Source organism: Nyctereutes procyonoides, unplaced genomic scaffold (assembly GCF_905146905.1).
Source record: "Nyctereutes procyonoides isolate TBG_1078 unplaced genomic scaffold, NYPRO_anot_genome, whole genome shotgun sequence".
Taxonomy (NCBI): Eukaryota; Metazoa; Chordata; class Mammalia; order Carnivora; family Canidae; genus Nyctereutes; species Nyctereutes procyonoides.
The window spans coordinates 21,677,163-21,697,041 of record NW_026575131.1 but is presented as its reverse complement, the minus strand read 5'-3'; the positions used below and the strand labels follow the sequence as shown (position 1 = coordinate 21,697,041).

Below are 19,879 nucleotides of genomic sequence, written 5' to 3'. Positions count from 1 at the left end.
CAATGATTTTATAAAACTCCACTGAGCAAAGCAAAGACAACGTAACTATGTTGTTATGTTGCTGGGGGGAAAAATCTCTGTTCTTGATTTTCTATAAATGTGGTGTTTTCAAATCTTTTTTTTTTTTTTGCTAATATGCTTTCTTAAATGGGAATACTCTGTTCTCTAAGAAGCCCATTCTAAAGAATAACATTGTTTTTACCTGTAATCATAAGCCTTCATCATCATGAAAAAAAAATCTGAGCCTTCTCAGATTCTGATACCTGTATTTAATCAATAACCACATTCCTTTTTCATCTGTCTTACCTCTACAAGTGCATTTTCCCAGCTGCGTATGTTTTATTGTAAGAATTCAATTGAAGGAGCCATTCATGTTTGCAAAAAGGATGATGTTTTATTATTGGTTATAAAGAAAAGAAATTTCGTACTTTGTATAACCAACCCTTTCTGTTATAGCACGGTGAATTCTGAAAGTGAGGAACAAGTTAACTAACCATGGAGAGACCACAGAAAAATCTTGTAGCATTCTGACCACATTATAAAATCAGACCTGGCAATTTTTATATCTCTAATTGACAAGCATTTGATTCATATTTGAAATGCATAATCTTGCAATCCTTAAGGGTATGTAGGCTAGAAAGAAAGTGGTGATGGTCAAAATATTTAACAGTAATACGACATGGCCTAATCAATGACACCAGCTACCATCTTATTGGGACAGGGTTCCAGAGATCCTGCAGTGCCAGTTGTCTTTTAGTGACTGACCATGGGGAGGTAGGATGGGTGCTTGGAGAGGGGCCAGGGTGCCTGGGGGGCATAAAGGAAACACTCAGGAGGTGCAAGGTAACAACTGTTTGAGTCAGTCTGGTAGTATTTTAATATTTGAACCATTGGAACAGCTGTACCACTGTGTACCAGCTGGGCTCACAAGTGCAGAACCAACAAGTGGTGCGGCGTAGTTAGAAAATTAGACCCCCAGTTAGAGTTCTTAACACTTCCAGTAACTCACTGTGTGGTCTTGGATAAGTTGGGCCTCCATTTTCTCTTATGGAGAAGAAGAATATTGGATTGGAACAGTCCTATGTTCTCTTCCTGTTCTAAGAATCGACTTCTTTTCCTCACTAACAATCTGCAGGTTCTATGCAGAGTATAGAGTTGTCCTCGAACTTCCGAAAAGTAGAGAGAAGGAAGGGTTTCCTAGACAGTGTAGGGCACTGTCATGCTCGTGGTTTGTGGATAAGGTGATTGTCAAACAGGAACGAGGTCATATTGACCCTGGATGCACTGTGCTGTCAAGAGCAAGACAGGAACAGTTTGATATCTTTCTGTAGGCAGCTTAAACAGAGTTTTTAAAGATTAATAGTTTTCAATGTTTGGAGGAATTTATTGCAGAGTAGAAAAATGTGCTAGTTTACTATAGAAACAAAACAAATGTTGCTTTTGCCTGAAATTACCTAAGGTGGCCAAAAGCAAATACTTTGGAATTTTTTTGTGGTTTGACTAGATTGTGTAAAGTTCCCTCTACTCTTTATTTCACTTTTGTGTTTTTTTTGTTTTATATATATATATATATATATATATGTATATATATATATATATAGTGTTTTTTTAATATTCAATGGATATATTAAGGCATCTCCTAGGAAAATATAAACACATGTTAATTTGTATTAATAATAGTATTAATGAGCAATACTATGCCTACTAAAAGGAAAGAATATTCTAAAAGAACTTCAAACTAGATGTGTTTTCCTCCAAAATGGTTTGTTTTAATTTGTTTGAGTTCAAAATCCCTTTCCAAGTTTGTACCACATCTTTAAAATATTTTTTTGTATGTATGAGGAGGTACTCAGCATAATTATGAATTACTTTAATTATCAGAAAGGAAAAAAATAGGACTTCTGAAGCACATGCTTTATTAGGAAACTCGGTGCTGAGCAGGTACCTAGACATGTATTTCTTTTGGGTTCCTATATAAGTGATAGTTTAGTAAAATGAACTGATTCTGTTGTAATATCCTACTGCTTATTATACCTGACAAACAGAAATGAGGAAAATGAAGAACTGATTATCTAGGGTCATTTCTTGAAACTTGCATATAATTCCCATTTATGCTCATTGGAATAAAGAGAGTTTCTGTAACAAATTAAGAACATGCATAACCTGTTATGACATAGTCATAGACGTATAATAATATGGTCTAGAATTATAGTACTCTCTCGAAGTACATCATATTCAAAATTCACTGGAGATGTCTTAGAGACATCTGTTGTAATTACAGGAACATGGTTTCTAATTCATTTAATTCCCTTTCCTACCTAAACTGTACATATAAGTGAATTTTAAGAGACTGTATAAATAAATTTTTAATTACAAAATGATGTTATACAATACATTATTAATAATAACCAACAATGCATAATGTTTATGCATGAGTCCATTACAAAGACGAGCTAATGTATGTCAATTCTAAAAGAATGCACTAATTTGTCCTGAATTTGTGAATGAAGTTGGATCCATGATGCAAGCCAATGAATGCAATAACACAGAGTGGTTCAGCATGCTTTTTTACAGTCATGGAACACCTTGTACCTATGGCATTTAAGAGGTATTTAAGATTTGTTCATCACATGTGATCAAGATCTTATTTTTCAGCGAGCCATGCGGTTATGAAATTTGGAATAAGACCATAGAGTTGACGGTACTACTTTGCCAGACAGGTGCAGAACAAAATGGTCCATAGCATCCAAGAAACACGTACAGTCCTTACATTTCGGCACATAGAAATCACAGTCTTACTGTCATGGAATTTCCACGTGGGGCCAAGGGGTCTGCTGGAATGTGGGTGACTTCATTGTGCTAGCGGTAACAGATTTCTGAAATCTCCATGGCCAGCTCCAGACACTCGCTGGTCTCGTGGCAAGATTCAAAAAGGCTGCAATCCATGTCACAGTTGCAGTTGCGATCATTGCGAGAGTGGCTTTCATCCGAGGTGTGGTGATACCTGTGAGAGGGGCAGCATGTGTTGATACACACCGTTTCGCACGTATCGGGGAGCATCAGGAGACAGTCCCAAAACTGGCAAAACAGACAGGTGAGGATAAGGGAGGCACACTCCTCTGTTTAAAAAAGAAGAAGAAGAAGAAGAAAAAATTAAGAGTGGAACAAATGGGGGCATCTCTGAAGGACAGGCAGGTGCGGTGTTGCGCTTGAGAACTTCAGAGCCAGCTCCTAATTGTCCATGTTAGGGGTAATGTATCACCATTATTCTCTCAAGCTTCCCCATCCCCACACAGGACTCACTCTACTTAAGTAATTGCTTTATTAACTTCCTGAGCATTTCTATTGATTCCACATAATCTGGTTATTTAAAGTGCTGTCACTTTTCTAAACTCCTTTATTTACTTTGCATGCAGAGGTGCTGGGAAGCCACACAATTAGCTACCCATCTGCAAACCTCGCAACTCTGAAAAATAGCAGGTCCTCCCCTGGTGCAGAAAGCTTTTGGGAGCAATCAGTGTTGGGGACAAAGAGTGACTGTACAAACTTCCGGCTTCTTGTCAGGAGGCTTTGTCATTGGTGTGGCACGGATTCCCAGAAATCCGCCACTCCCATACTCAAATGCAAGCAAAAGGCACATTGCAAAAACTCCTACGAATGATTTTTAAATAATCATAGTTTTGATTTTAGTTATATTTTGTTTTTAATCCCTGTGTCCTTTGTCCTCCACTTAATTAGAAGCCTTGATTTTATATTCATGTTAAATGGAATACGTCATCATATGCCTAAAAGAGTAGGTCTTCTCAATCCCCTTTAAGAAAATTGGTTTAAAAATTTACTGCACAGACTTGTGAAAATCTGCAAAGTATCTCTAAGGTATTGAAGGTAATTGGTAATTCTAGCCAAACAGCTGTGATGGGTTATAGATTATTGTATTTTTTTTGTTTCCATAAAGGGAATTAGTTAGAAGATGCAGCGGTTCTCTTGTTAAAATTATAACTTCTTTTTTTTTCTTTTTAGTTAAAAAAGCCTCAAAAACATGTGAGCGTTTTATAAATGAGTAGGTAAGTGTTTACATGATACATCATCAAATTAATTAAAATCAGTATCCTAAAAATTGTTGATGGTTGAAAGTAACAATCTGGCATGAATTAGAGAAAAAAATTCCTCCTCCTGATGGGTTTATCAATCAATTAAAGTTAGATTTTCATAAGGATTTATTATTTCTTCAACAAGAATGTTATGTTAATAACTTTTAGTTTTCAGACTTAAGTTGGCTGAGACGGTACAAGCCTGCAGGAGAGATTTTGCTCCTGGAGTCATCTGCTAAAGGGTTCTGAGTATTCTTAGAGCCCTGTTCATTTACTTCCAACAATGTTTTCCAGACAGCTTTTTTACTTTTTTTGTTAATTTTTAAGAGGAGGGAGAACATAGAAACTTGCTCTAAAAGGGAACAAATATTTTCAAGATTTCTTTTAGAATCCTTATATAAAGGCCTAAAGTGAACTTGCATATAAGTAAACAAAAGTCTTCCTTCCTGCCTCTGTCCTGCCCTCCATCCCTGCCTCACACCCTTGGTTTTTTTTTCTTCCCAGTAAGACAATCATAAAGAACCTCAATGTGACTTTTATGATGATTTTAATTGCCATATATTGTTGCAGGTGCTGTGGCCATTACTAAATATTTCTGGTATAGGCAGCACATCCTATAATACCTCTAGGGCGTATATACTCATCTCTCTGCCAGACGGGGTGTATTTTTTTATTCACTTACGGCAAGCTTCCAGCATGAGGCCAACTCACCCATATAAGTTACGACAAACCACCCACAAAAATTCAGGAGTTAGTTAGTAGAGTACCTAGACTCTATTTCATGTCTGTGTTTCTGAAAAGGGCATGCTGGTGGTCAAAGATATGGAGCATAAAGCCTCATCAACTTTTATTAATGCCAAGAAGGCTACTCTAGCAGCCCCGGCAAAGAAGAAGTTCTCAGTAGAAAATATTCCAAGCAAATGCTCCATATGCCTCAGGCTGGAGGTGCAAGAGACTGACTTGGGCTATGATCATTCGTATAAAAATGATCTCAGTGGATCGCATCCTTTGTGGATGTAGATGTGAGGCTGAAAGTTTGGTTTGTAGGCAAGTTAGGGTAGGAGCTGGTGACGTGGGATACGAGCTGGTGTTTCCTATCAGAGTGTGAAGCACCTATTTGTGAAATGGCCTTGTAATCTCCTGAGGGCATATAATCTTTTGGTTTAATTCTTCTTGCCAACGTTTTCTCAAGCTGGCAGATTCAGGAGGTCTCTGCTTCTGGTGTACACCATAGATTTTATTTATACACACACAAAAATGTTTGGCCTAATCCTTTGGCCAAACTGGCGTTTGTTTTCTTCTACCTCTCTATTTTGTATTTGAGAATAGAGCTCTTTTTTTTTTTTTCTGTGTATAAGTCAGTCCTTTTTATTTGGTTATAAAAGGCAGAGCCTCTTGCCCAAAAAAACATGGCAACATTGGTGAATTGAAAACAGATTTTTCCGAACTTTCAAGAGTGTTGAAAACTTTTCCTAAAAGGCATATTACATAATTCCACATGGGCAGGCAAAACTGTTTTGCATATGGCAATTTTTGTTTGCACAAAAGTAACAAAGCAGTTCAGAAGGGAAATTTGCAAGAGTTTGAGAAGAGAGTTGGGCTTCCCTTTCCCCCAAATGTGTGTGCTCTCTTTTCCTGAACAGTTTCTTGGGGCTTTCAGGTTTAATACACACAATATCCAAAGTCATAGCCCATGATTAGCACCCCTGCTCTTAGCCTAGCCAAGATAGTATGTTATGTGTCCATCTGCCTATTTCATGTCTCTTCGGCAACGTCTTCAAGACATCTCCCACTTATCGAGGCCAAACTGCATTCAGATTTCCCTCTTTCCACATTCTACACAACTGTCCTTCCTCTGGCTTTCTCTTGTGAATGGCTCCTGCACGATCGGATGAAATCAGCAGAAAACTGAGACTCATTCTTATCATTTCCCTTCTCCTGGTCATACCTCCATCCCCCATCCAGATCCTTGCTAAGCTCTGCTCATTCTGTCTCAAGTATGTGAGATAGCCTCTACCCACCTCTAGGGCCACCACCTTAGTTCCAGCCATTATCAGCCATTGTCAGGTCAACAGTGATAGCCTCCTATCACATAGCTTTTACATGAGTCCCAGCTCAAATCATCAGCTCCTGTGATATTTTTCATTGTAGATGGGAAGAGCTCACTCTTCCATAACCTTAGCTCCTCCTTGCCATAGCCTAGAAGCCTGTGTGATTAGGTTCCTGCCTATTTCTCTGGCTTCGCATTCTTCTGTCTTTCTGGCTCACTGCGCTCCAGCGACAATGGTTCAGTTTCAGATCCTGGGAGGCCTCAAGCTCACAGCCTTTGCCCATGCTCTTTGGCCTGTGTTCCATATCCCCCACCTCACAGCTTGACTAGATTCCTACTCAACCTCTGAGTCTTTAGCTTAAAACATCTTGCCTCTATAAATCCCATCCTTGCTGAAACTCTCGTAGCACTCTACTTCCTGGTACTAACCATAGGATGATATGAAACTAATGAGTTTATTAATGAGTTTCTCCTCCTATTAGAACCTAGTTGTAAGAAAGCCGTATCTGCTGTTCAGTGAATGAGTGAATAATTGAATGATGGGTGATAAATAAAGTGGTCCTCATATTTTAGATGAAAGGATTAAGGCTCAGGGATTGTCCCTGACTGTCCTGAATCTTTCAACTGTAAGGTGGTTGCGAGGGGGTGGGGGTAGGGGGTGGAGTTCAAATCTCAATCTTTCTGATCTAAATAGTATTTCCTGGAATAGTACTATTGCTATTGACAAGGAAACTGTGGCTAATTTTTATTGACATGTCTGACAAGGAATTTTTTTTTTTTGACAAGGAAACTGTGGCTTAGGAAATTTAAGAAGCACAGGAAATGGTGGAGCCATGATTTGACTCTAACTATCCCCTCCAGAGCTCTGAACCCTGCAGCTGGCCTGCCCTTCAAAAGGCTCACGCTTCTTCTGTCACAATCCGACATGGCGCAGTATGAGGCCAGCTCATGGAAGGCCTGCTGTCCTCTTTGCTCCCTGCTCTTACCCGGCTCCACTCTGTATTCCTAGACTGTCACTGTCTATTCCCTAGGTTCTGTTGAGTGGTTTCCTGCTAGGTTTAGCCAGTGGGAAACAGTGGCAGGAGATGGGAGAGTGGGAAGGAGGGAATGCCTCTCTCTGCTTTGAGTGGTATCTCAGGCAGTACTTGTATCTCCTCCTTGGTTTTACCTCTTTCTGAACATTCTTCGTCCTGTGGCTTTTGTTACTGCTACTTGCTAGTAGTCTGCCTAGGAATGGTTAGTTACTCGTGGCCCACAAGAGAAGGCCAGGACTAGTCACCTACCAGTGGCCTGGAGAGACCAAGGAAAGAGCCTTGATGCTAAAGTCGTCTGAGTGGCCTCCCTGTTCCCTTACTTGGCCTTTTACCTCTCCTAATATCTATGTTAGGAAGTCTCTGCATGGTGGAGTCCCTTTATTGACTCCCCACCCACCCCTCCCCCACTGTCATCCCGGCCTGGGCTGTAATCACTGCTCTCGGAGTGCCCATCTAGCTTTCCCTCTTCTTACCTTGTTAAATCTAGATCAGGGAAAGTTCAAGAGGGAGCCAAGGCCTGCAAGCCAAGCAGCCAAAAGTGCTATTTGACTGTGAGCAAGAAGCCATGACAAAAACCCTCTTAGGTTGTTTCATTTCCTCTTTACACCCCTAGGGTAGGGCATTGAGACTGTAATGTGCTAAGTGATACCCTAATGATACTGAAGGATTAACGCAGCCTCCAAAGGTGCTAAATAGACAGCTGGGGATTGGCTAATTAAGAGGGAGAATCTGTCTCATTAGAAAGGGTCATGCTTAATGATAGTAGAAAGGTAACAACGCAAGAAGCTTCCACCAGTGTACCTGAGGTCAGCTTCACAGTCACGGTCTCTGCATTTGCCCTCCCAGCTTTCGATCATGTCACCACCATGCCTGGGATTAAGAGAGGGGAGGGACAGAGGTGGATTTAGCTGTCCACTGGAGTTCTTACAGCTTTCCTCAGCTCCAGAAACACCACCAGTGAGTTTGGGCATCACTCTTCAAAATAGCAAGAACGTGGGTTCCTCCCGAAGGGGCCCCAGATAAACAACCACCTCCCCTCCCTTCCCCACAAAGTAATAAAAGAAAAGGTAAATCAACCTGGCTCAAACCCAGTGTTCTAATATGTTACTGGTTAATGTGCTATCCCAGCAGATTCAGTGTGATCGTGGGATTCGTGACACCGTGACCTGACTAATTGCTCCAAGTTTTTGGTCAAAAAGTCTAAAAATTGGTTCCCACTCTTCTAACATTAAGTTCTTTTTCTTTTTTTTTTTTTTTAAGTCTGTAATGTAGAATAGGAATAAATAAAGTGCGACTGAATGCCTTTCTCTAGCGGGGGTATCATCCTTGATGTTATCAATTTTAATAGCTACTTAAATATGTCAAAATCTATTTAAGTTCAGACAAGCACAACTAACGTTCAAGTCAGTTCTTTAGAATGAGGATGACTGGATTTGGGTGATACTTAGTAAATTTGTGCTTATGTTTTTTTCTGAGCAAATGAACTGAAATAATTATAAAATTGAAACATTTTATAAGGTGACACTACTGCATTTAATTGTATGAAATTTACAGTGTAGAAAATGTAATCATTTTATTCAGTAGTCCATGGTGTAATTAAGACTATTCTTTTGAGGTATCTTGTATTTATGATTTTCTTCTTCCACCTGGATGAGACGTCTCAAATTCAAAATTATACATCAATTAGGTATAGTCTCAGGATTCTTTTTAAGGAGTCTGTTTTCGAGTCTTGTGCGTAGCCTTGATTTTATTACCCACAGGGATGCCTTTGCAATCAGAATGTGGAAACAGAAGCAGAGACACAGATAGTGCTCTGGACTTTTTCCATTTTATTCAGGAAAGGGACCACACAGGATGAGCCACAATTTAATAATAAAGTAATGTTGCAGCACATAGTGTGTGATGTGCAGTAAAGATCCTTTTAAATTCCCATCAGAGCACACACCATGAACTGTGCTAATGGATGTAACACATTTTACAAAATCTGCATGTGTGAGGCTTTTCCATTCTGTTTTAAGTGGGGCAATGTATATAAATAATAGATATTAGCAATTAAGCATCCATTCCTATGCACCCATTTATACATTTGAAAATAAATTAACCACAAACTACATGAAAGTGGATGCAATCTTCTCTTTTCCCTTCTGTTTCCCCTGCTGTTCCTGAAAGATATTTCTGTATTTATCTCAGTACGAACAATGACCCCAGCTTTCAATTTCTGCATCCTTAAATTAATTACTATAAAAATTCTCTGACTTAACTCTTGATATGCTTGATGTTTGCTGTTTAAGATAATGAGAGCTTCTTAACCACATTTGTGGGCCTGAGTTTGGATGTTTCGCTCTCTCTTTTATCCAGGTACCAAAACTCTTACTTCGATGGGGAGATCTGTCACCATGTGGAAGAGGAACGGTGGGGCTATTACCTGTGTTGTCAATCTAAAATCATAATTTTCTGGGTTGTACCGGCCTCTCACCAGGGCTTAAGGAAAACAGTCTAATTCAACTGTCCTTGTGAATCTCCTTTGCTCATTTGAGAAAAGATAAGTGGTGCTTTTCCTGCATGAGACTCCTGGGTATCAGTTGCCATTTTAATGGAGTGGTTATTTGGCCCTTCCCTGAGAATACAAGGGTTCAGGTGTCATGTTAGCTGCACCTGCCCTTCTCATTCTCCCAGAATCCCTGATAGGACAAATCAGAGTGGTTCTGGAGGGCATTGTGTTGTACTGCATGGATATATGACAGTGACAATTCCTAATTCTGGGATCATTACAACCAAGATCCATGACAGGCATCCCTGATACACTCTGATGGAATGCTCTAGTGCTTTCTAGTGTCACAGAGAGCTCTCCTGTATTTCCTGTTTCCTTGATTGGCATCAAACTCTAGCAAAGTCAGAAACCTGGGCATCATCTTGAATTTGAGGTTCTAACCTGGCAGTCCACTGGCCAAAGTTGGTCCCAAGCTGTGTATCATTGAGAGTGTGTGGAGCTTCATAAAAGAAATAGAAGTATTGCCAACACCTAAACAATTTGGAGATTTCACATGACACTCTGGAGCTGGCAACTCTGAGCCTCTATCTCCTACTGGCAACAGTTAGCTGGAGCTGAGTAGAGGCAGTGCTCTTCACCTTGCCACAGTCCTCACCAATCCCTCTTGTTCACTGCCAGTCTACCTCATTACTCACATTATCTCCTGGCACTGGCACCTGTATGCAATTGTGCCTGTAGCTTCCAGTCTAAAGCACCCATGACAATGTTTGCATGACATCATATATAACTCATGTTGGAAATTTTCCCCCTTGCCTTCTAAAACCATAACCGTAATGAAAGCAAAAATCAATTATCTGTTATGTTCTAGGTTCTGTATAGAATCCTTTATGCATGTTATTTCATTTATTCAAAACACCCTAGCTCCATTATATAATGGAAAGACTGAGATTTGGAGATAGTAAAAAACTTATCCTGGTTTATATGGTTAATAAATTTCAGAGCCAGGAATTAAACTGATGTGACTCCAAAGCTCCTGTTACACAAAGTCCATTTGTTTATTTTTTTCTTCTTTTCAAAAAGTAAATATTAATTTAAATACAGACCAGAAACTATACCCTACTGTCTTTTCTTTGAGAAACTGCAAGCTTTCTTTAAATGCAAATGCAGATATGGAACACTACAAAATTCTTGAATGGTTTGTGTCTCCGGTAAAGTTCACTACAAAGTCAACCTGAGTAAAATTACATATGTCTTGGTGTGGATTCCATGACTTTGAACTTGACTGGGATGATCATTTAGCACCAAATCAATTTGATACTGGCTTTGCAAAAGGAATGTGCCTTTTATAGTCATATACAAGGGTAGTTTGGTGTAGGTTGGTACTGATCAGATTGCCCAGGAGGTGATAATCACCTACAGGAACCAACCCTGGTTGCTGATGTAAGCATCTTGATATTTTTCACAGTCCGCATTTACACATTTCCTGCATTTGAATACCATTCTACTCTGCCTTCTTCTCTTCTCAGCCTAGAGTCATGGGCTGAAATAGTCTCAGATTTTAGAAAAGTTTGCCGTTTTTCTTTATCCACTTCATAGCTCCATAGCAAGAATGATTATACCTCACTCCAGCTATTTAAAACACTTTGCCTCTGATTTCCAGCTTTGAGAGCAAACAATCTGCCAAGCACCTCATAATTGCAGAGTGACCTTGACATGTGTCATTCACCAGGGTTTTCAAATCGAAGTCTTCCTGTTTAATATTCATAAAGGCTCTTTTTTTCTAACAGCATATGTGATGATTTTACAAGGGCTGGGGGTTGGGAAGCTTTATTTAGAGATAGGTTGATTCTGAGAAACATACCATCAGTGTCTCTCTGATGAACTGAAGTATCAGTTTGGAGGTAGGAACATTTCGTTTGGCATTCTTCAAGGGAGGACAGTGATGTGCTGGATTCTGACAGTTTTTTCTCACTGGGGGTTTCCTTGGCTGGTCCATCTGTGATATTGAATTCGGATACTGAATTTATAATGATAGCATTAATGGGTTTCTCGTCTGCATGCTTTTCATTTGTGAGTTGCGTATCTAGATGAAAAAAAAAAAGAAAACACATACACAAACCCAGTATAGTTGACATGACCTAGTGATCTCAAAATTTGCGAAAGTTTCACTCCCTAGACTTTTGTGAGAAAAAGGTCTTATCTAAGAGAATGAAACATCATTGAACGTGATCATTTTGAATAAAAATATAAGTAAGAATAGAAAAGTGCAATAATTATAAAATTTTATATACATTACAAGTTTCTCTATCACACTAATTTGTAACAGTATTTCTACTGTGGGTTTTTTTTTTTTAAGTGATGGGTGGAGAAAATCAAAGAATTCATTCAACTGGATCAACGAAAACTCACAGTTTGTTGTCAGCTTATGGTCAAAGTGTTGCTCAATATGTATGTGGTCTCAATCAGATTGTTTTATTGCTTTTGTTTCTACAAACCTCAGTTTCTTCCTCTGTATAAGAAAAATGATTATAAATGAACCGTCTATAAGCTCATACATGTTTCTCCCTCAGAGACTCTTGGTTGCCATCCTTTCTCCTACCTTGGTATTTGTTAGGCTCCTATGCAGGTGACTGTCTATATGGCTTTTGGGGCTGTGCTTTTTGGAGTATATTTTATTTCCATATAACCACCTGGAAGGGAACCTCTTGCAAAGTCTTTGACCGTTAACTGAGATTCTGGTTTGGCGAGGCATAGAAAAGACCAAGAAGGCCTAGGTGCCTCATGTATTTTAAGAGCTCCCATATTCGTCCATCTATCCATCCATCCATCCATCCATTCATTCCCACATAATCATTGAGGGTCTGTTATATAAGGTACACTGGGCTGGGCACAGAAAAGACAGTGGCACCTGAGGCAGGCATGGTCCCCAGATTCTGCAAGCATCAAATGACTTAGCAAAGAAGTAGCTAACTCACAATATTGAGGTGTGTATGACAGAGCAACATTCCATGAAACCACATTAGAGTCTGGGTCATCACCAGTCTGGGTCATAACTTATCTATTCCCATCACACAATCCTATGATCAAGAAAGCAGTTAACAGAAGGTATTCTCAAACATGAAGACCAGAGATTCCTAGGGACACCATAAGTCCTAAACGAGCAGTAACCCTGGTCATTTGGCAGCCCTACTGGGGGACAGTGAAGATGCATTCTGGAGACTTGCTTTCTTGTTGCCATTCCAATGCCTGGTTGATCCAGTAATGTTCATTGAGCGACTGGAATAAACAATAGAACTCAAGACCTGTTTTTTTTTTCCATGCTTACACAGCTCAGTGCAAGAAGTACATTCTTACCAACATCCATTTTTATCACCTTTTCAAAAGTTACATCTTTTGTTTTTGGCGGATGGAAATCTCTACTGGGTCCTGCCTCATGGGGCAGTGGTTTCCAGACTTCTCTAAAGAGTAAAATAACCTGGGATATCTTTTAAAACTTTGGAATTTGTTCAAGCTTAGGCAACCCCTCCTACCCCTCAGCAGATTAGGTCACCGCCCCTGGGGGATTTCTGAAGCTCTCTACATGAAGCTCCAAAGGCTCCTGACTGGCATGGGAGCTGTCAGTCTGACACACACAATTGTCTTGTTTCTTTCTCAGCCTCCAGACAGCCTTGGCTTTCAACAAGGTTTGCTTTTTATTCCCTACCCCTTATGTTGCTGGCTTTAAATGGTTGTGGCTTGATTCACTCTAAATTGAACCAGTGGAAATTGGGGTTCATGAAAACCTCTACCATTAATAGCAATTAATGTAACAGTGGATAGATGGGATTAGCTCAACCAACTGGGAAACCTTTAGACTTCCTCTAACCCCAGAGAGATTCACCAAATTCATGTTGTAATGACGATGACAGAAAAATAATAGCTTATTTTTCTGGGGTATCGAAGTGTCTGGCAATCTGCTAATATTACAAACAGCCTCAAATTATGCCTTAGAACACTTGGAGCAGTATTGAGATTTGGAGACAGAGAATTCTTTGTCATGGGGAGATCGTAGGATGTTTGACAGCACCCCTGTCCTCTACCTACTAGATGCCGGTAGCATGCATTTTCCTAGGTTGTGACAAACAGCACTATGGGGCAAAGTGACTTTGGTGGAAGTCCAAACCACTGCTTTATACGCACACCCACATACGCCCTCGCATACCCTTTATGTCAAGTTGCATAGTACCACGTAGGTACCTTATTTACCTGAAGCATCACAAAGACTCCAGGAGGTAGATACCCTCAGCCTCTCTGAGGGGAACGTATGCATCGGTTTCCCGTTTATAGATGAAGGAGTGTAACCAAAGTTTAGATAGTTTATTTAGATAAGTTGCCTCAGTGTTCCTCATTAGCAAGTAACAGAACTAGAATTTGAATCCAGGCTTGGTGTGTTCCAAGAGCTCTGCTCTCATCCTTGTCTCTGTAGTATTATCTCTGACTTGTTCTGAGCTTTTTATCTCTGCTTCCTCGCTGCTGAGACCGCACCTCAGCAACCCCTCTGAACCCTAAATCCCATGATGTGTCACCTACCCCAAATCCAGCCTCGCAGATTACTTCACTTTAGTCTCTGCAAAGCAGGACCACCTTCTTGCACACTCAGGGAATCCTGCGTCTTCAGTTACAGCTGCTTCATACTGTACACTAAAGAGCAGCTCAGAGCCGGTAGAGAACGAAACCTTGATGAGTATAGAGATTGCAGCAGCTATTTACTTACGGAATTAATTAACAATCAGTTCAAATTATCACACGTAGTCAGGCTGCATGTAATTTAAATTGCTTTTGCACAAAGTAATTCAGTAACAAAAAAAAATGTTGGATAGAGGTTACTAGAATATAAGAACATGCGGAGAATACTGTATACAGCCAAGTGGTATATGATTCTCTTTTTAATTTTGCGACAATTTTAAGTATAGCATTTTGAGTCTAAGTGGTGTGCTACATTAAGCAACCATTTGGAGCCACTGGGATTGTACTGAGAGAATGTTGTGGAGAAGTTAAACTGCCATTCATAAAGTTATTTTAATTCTATATCTCTGTTTATATTTTTATTTTTTTCATTCCCCAGTGGGAATTATCTGTTGCTCATTAGAAAATCATCTGACATACACACGTTTCCGACCCAGGTCTGTTCGACCCAGAATTCTGACATCTGAAATGAGTCACAATTTTTGGGTGAGCATTACTGACATCTTCCATCTTTTATAGATGGGAAGCTAACAATAAATTTCCCTGGATTCCTCTTTCACGGTGTTATTTGACATTGTATCCAAAGTATTATAAAGTAGCATAGGCTAAAAGGAGAAACATATAAAAAGTGGTATCACATCTCCTGCAGAGAAAACGATTTTGGAATTAAATAAGGAACTCGTGAAACTATATTTGGGACGTTATACATAGTTCTTGACATTAACTCAGAGAAAATAATTTTTTAACAGAAAAAAAAAACACCAAAATTAGGACAAAAATTAGAAGCTCAACTCTATTTCTTAGGGAAAAAAAATTAAAGTGTATCTCAAGTCAGTGAAATAGAAAATTCATGTTTGGGCTAGAAGTAATTGCAGAACCAATAGGCATAAACTTAAGTAACAGAAAAGACAGTTAATTAATTTTTTATTACCATTGAGCAAATGTTATTAATTTAATTCAATTAACATTTATTGAGTGCCCACATGCAATAGATGAATCAATATGACAGGAGCTATTAATTTATTTACTTTAAGTTATTGAGGAAACATTTTAATGATTTTCATTTTTTCTCACTAAATGTGACTTTATAATTTTTGCCTCCTTGCATTCTCTGTTTGAATGCATATATATGCATTCCAATTGTGTATAAGTAGCACCTCTTCTTCCCTGGCTCCTCTGATTCTATTCTTGTTTCCCTCTCTGCTCCCTTCCCTTCCCCCATCCCCTTCCTTACCCTTCCCTTCCACTCTCTCAGTTTAACTCCCTGACCTGCCTGTCTCTGTTATTCCTTTTTCTTTTTCTCATTCTACTTCCTTCAATATATTTATTCCTTTATTTCTATCTTTGTCCTCTTAGTTCCTTTCTTTGTACCCTACCCTTCAAGGTCATATTTGTCCATGCTCACAATTTAATTATTTTCTTGGAGAAGCTGGCTCCCAGAACTCTGTGTGGTTCATCAGCCAGCTGGGCCCCATTTATTGAGTGTATAACTATGTGTCTGGCCCCGTCCTGGTTGCCGGGAGATTCAAAGGAGAAGAGCAAATAGTCTCAGTCCTCAAGAGGTCCACAGTCCTCATGAATTGTAGTCACACAGTTGTAACTGATGATTGGATATTTTATTTGAGTTATCAGCTAATCTTTACAATTAGTGTATCTCTTTCTACTAACACCCTATTCTTCTCCCCAAACTGGGTAATTCTGGATATCCTTGGAAAACCCACAATTCAATTTCTTCTCATGGTAGTGTCATTTTTAACAAATTCCCAGGGCTTCAAAATGTTCTGTGAAGTGCCCCATCCTTCCATCCAAATATTTACCAGTTCTTATTTACTTTTCCTTTTAAATGTCTTACAAGTGACTCTCTGATTTTTCATTCCCATCTCTACCACTCAAGATGAATCCTCTCTGTTCTTAAATCTGTGCTATTTCTGTCACCACTGATCTCACCTATAGTGACAACCCTCCCCAAGACATCTTCTACACTATCATCGAAATGATGTTTTGAGCAATATTCTCATCATATTACTCATGAAAACAAAACACACACACACATCACTCATACACCAAATGTTAATCGTTCTTTAATACCAGAATATTTTCCCATTCTCTTGTTCTGAATTAATCTATACATTCTATTGCCAATAGAAAAAAGGTAGCTTACTGTTAAGTTTTTCTTGTAAGTGGTAAACTCCAGAAGCCTATGCGAATGTTGTCAGATAAGCATTTAACACAGGGTGATTTTAATTTTAATTCTGGACCGAAATGTTTAAAGTGAGTGTGTATTTCAAACGTACGGGCCATTTCTAAAGCTATCATGATACATTATATATTTTCCCTTGGATTTAAACTATATTCTAGCTTAGAATTTAATACTGTAATTATCTGGGATTGAAATCAGATTGAAGCAGACAGGTGACATTTCAAGGTATAAGCTACTGAACCATCAACAAATAATTATGGTTAGTAAATGTAGTTAATTGAAGAAACACCAAAGAAAAGGAAAAAAGTATGTTTTCCTTTGTATGGAAAGTTTATAAAGTTCACACAGAAGTCAGAAATGAATTTTGTTATTACTAGAACATATAGGCTGTATTCTCCATAGTGTGGTAGGTAAGAACACAGAATTGAAGGGCATTCAACATGATGGAACTTGCTGAAAATTATTAGAAAGAGCTAGAATCACAGTTTCTAGGGATGTGAGTACTGTTATTCTTATCCTGAGTGAAATTTTGGGAACTGATACTTATGACTAGAGACAGAACAAAATCAGGAAGAAGAGAATTTTTCAGTATTGACAAATGCATATAAAAGATGATTGTTATTTAAGCTGTATTTAAAAAACAACACATTTTCCTTTTTGGAAGCTGAGTAAGGGGATAGTTTGTTCAGACCAGGGGATGAAAATATTCCAACCTTTTTAAATGAATGGAAGTAAGTTATCCATGGCATGTTTCATTGTGATCTCCTATTAGACTAAACAACAACAACAACAACAACAAAAACCAACAATAACCACTTTGGGTTCATTAAATCTCTTTTTCTGGAGGGGAGTAGAATAAATGAGGTAAAGATATTGGACACTTTTTTTCTGTAATTTTTAAATGCAGCTTTGGTGAGAAGATGTCCTTTAAAGACTTTCAAGTTAAAGCAGTCATTTTATATATGATTGTTTTGTCTTCTGTGGTGCTTTTACTAAAACCCTGCCTCAAAAAATGTTAGATGAAATGTTTATCGAGGGCCGTGACAAGGGGACACTTTAAGCCTTTTCAATCAGCATTAGTAAATCTTTTTTTTTTTTTTAAAGAGAGAAAAAGCAAAAGAATATTATTTGTCCTGACATAATAGCAGTCAGTGTTCAAGGTGAAAAGGATTAGAGAGAGGGGAAGAGAACTGAGAGAATAGGTTGAATGCGGCCCGCTTGCCGAGCTTCCTCCACACCTGCGAAGCATCTTCAACCCTTTGGGACTAAAGTGGGGTTTTTGGCCTAACGCTTCTAGAACATTATCTGTTTTCTATCCCCCTGTAGTACACTTGACATCTGTAGACAGACATAGGCTAAGTGATATACTTTTATAGCCAGATCCTAAGCCTGTAAAAAGGAAAAATTCTGTCCTAGGAGGTGGTTGGATCTTCTTCAGACACGAGAACAGTTTGCGATTATGAGTCTCCAATTCATTTGTATGCAGTTACCTTCAGTTTAATGTTTGTATAAAGTGTCTCAAGAAATAAAGATTATGTCATCTCAGAAAAAAACAAATTGGTTAGCAGTTTTTATAGCTTGATGCACTTGGATTAGTAATAGGTTTAGAGCTTTAAAAAACTCAGTGAAGCCAATCAGGCTATAAACTCATGCCTAATTGTTATTACATATACAGTTGCTTTTTTATTGTCAGTATTTAAATATAAATGTTAAAAATTAAGCTATAATTATTCAAAATATTCTCTATTATGTTAAAACCATCAAAATTTATTCATCCCAACGAAGAGAATGCCACTTAAAGTCTCCTTGCATTATCTCATTTGAGGCTCACAACAGTTTTACAAAGTATTATTATCACTATTATATGAATGAGGAAATGGATAGAAGGTCAGAGATTTTAGTGGTTTGCCCAAGATTACCCTGCTGGTAAGGGGCAGAGCTAGTACTTGCACTTAATGTCTTGTAATTCCTGTGACAGTCAAACTTTACATTCGTAAATCGCTTTATGAAACCAGGCGCTCTGATAGGAGATCAAGATACTTTTGTGAAGTACAACTCCTGGGTCCCTTCTGACGTTTCTCTGTCCAGGTTAATTGGCCTCATTAGTAGTTGATTAGGGAGGCTCTTAGTGTTTGTGCTCAAAACCAGAACTCCAACAAATGACTGATCTTCTATACCCCTCAGAGCTCAAAGTGAGTCATCTTCTATGTGAAGCTTCCTGCAATGCCTCCCACTCCAAATGAAATTACTTCTTCCCATTGGGAGTCCTCAGAGGTCTGGGTTGATAGCCTACTTTTTTTTTTTTTTTTGTATTGTAGTTGATTGTGGATGTATTTCTCTTCCCTTTCCTGTTGTGAGCTCCTTGAGGAAATGCATGCTCCATTCATTTCTGACTTCCCAGCACCTAGCACAGTGTCTGGCAGAAAGCAAGTGTTAAATAAATTTCAGATGACTGATGAACTGACTGACAGATTGAATGTGGGGTGTCTCAGTTCTTAGTTGACAATTGACTCATTTTCCCTGGGACAGGTTTTCCATCGGCCTTCCTCCCCCACTCTTGATATGCCAGTTAATCCTGAAGCAAGTCTAAAAATTCTCTTTTGTGCTAAGACACATATTAATTTTTATTTTTATTTGAAGGCAACATTTGCATTTATATCTGTAAAACTGTGAAGAAAGTAAAAAGGCACAAAGGAAATAAAAGCCCCTGTAATTCTACCATTATTAACACATTATTGTATTTGTTTCACAAAAAAGACAATGGAAATATTTGGTGTCTATATATCTATATATATGTCAGCCCTGGAATATGTGTATATTATATATATTAAAATTAGAAGAGAAACAATATAAATATATAATATAAATATAACATTTATATATTGTTTCTATTAAATAAATATATATTGTTTCTCTTCTAATTTTAATATATACTCATATAATACATATATTATATGTATACTACTTCCAAGATGTGTCACTCACTCTTTTAGGAACTTTGCTGTATTAACTGATTTAATACTCCCAGCAACTTTATAGTAGGTACTACTGGTGTCATCCCCATTTTTTGGATGCAGACACTTAAGTCCAGAGATATGAAGTAACTTACTCAAGGTCACACAAATAGTAAGGGGTGAAGCTGCAATTTTAACTTAGCTATTTGGTTCCAAGTCCATGCTTCTAAATAAGATGTTATATTGTCCTCTAGACAGAAATTTAAAAAGAAAAATGAGACAGGATTTTATTGAATACATTACATAGATTACCATTATATCTTGAGCATTTCTT

General features: G+C 38.4%; 1 protein-coding gene across 1 annotated transcript; it reads right to left on the bottom strand.

The window, feature by feature from the left end:
- Positions 1–2,859: 2,859 nt before the first annotated feature.
- On the bottom strand, positions 2,860–12,468 carry MDFIC2 (MyoD family inhibitor domain containing 2). The gene is made up of 3 exons (XM_055343329.1): positions 12,357–12,468; positions 11,528–11,749; positions 2,860–3,119 (listed from the first exon to the last, which is right to left on the bottom strand). Exons 1-3 carry the CDS (start codon positions 12,466–12,468, stop codon positions 2,860–2,862), a joined length of 594 nt encoding a protein of 197 aa, XP_055199304.1.
- Between the last annotated feature and the right edge of the window lie 7,411 nt (positions 12,469–19,879).

Excerpts from the sequence above, each read along its gene's own strand:
- MDFIC2 (XM_055343329.1), bottom strand. The coding sequence starts at position 12,468 with ATGGGAGCTCTTAAAATACATGAGGCACCTAGGCCTTCTTGGTCTTTT. Across the intron at positions 11,750-12,356 it reads TGCAAGAGGTTCCCTTCCAG|ATACGCAACTCACAAATGAA; the intron begins GTGGTTATATGG and ends TTTTTCATCTAG. Across the intron at positions 3,120-11,527 it reads TCATCAGAGAGACACTGATG|AGGAGTGTGCCTCCCTTATC; the intron begins GTATGTTTCTCA and ends TTTTTTAAACAG.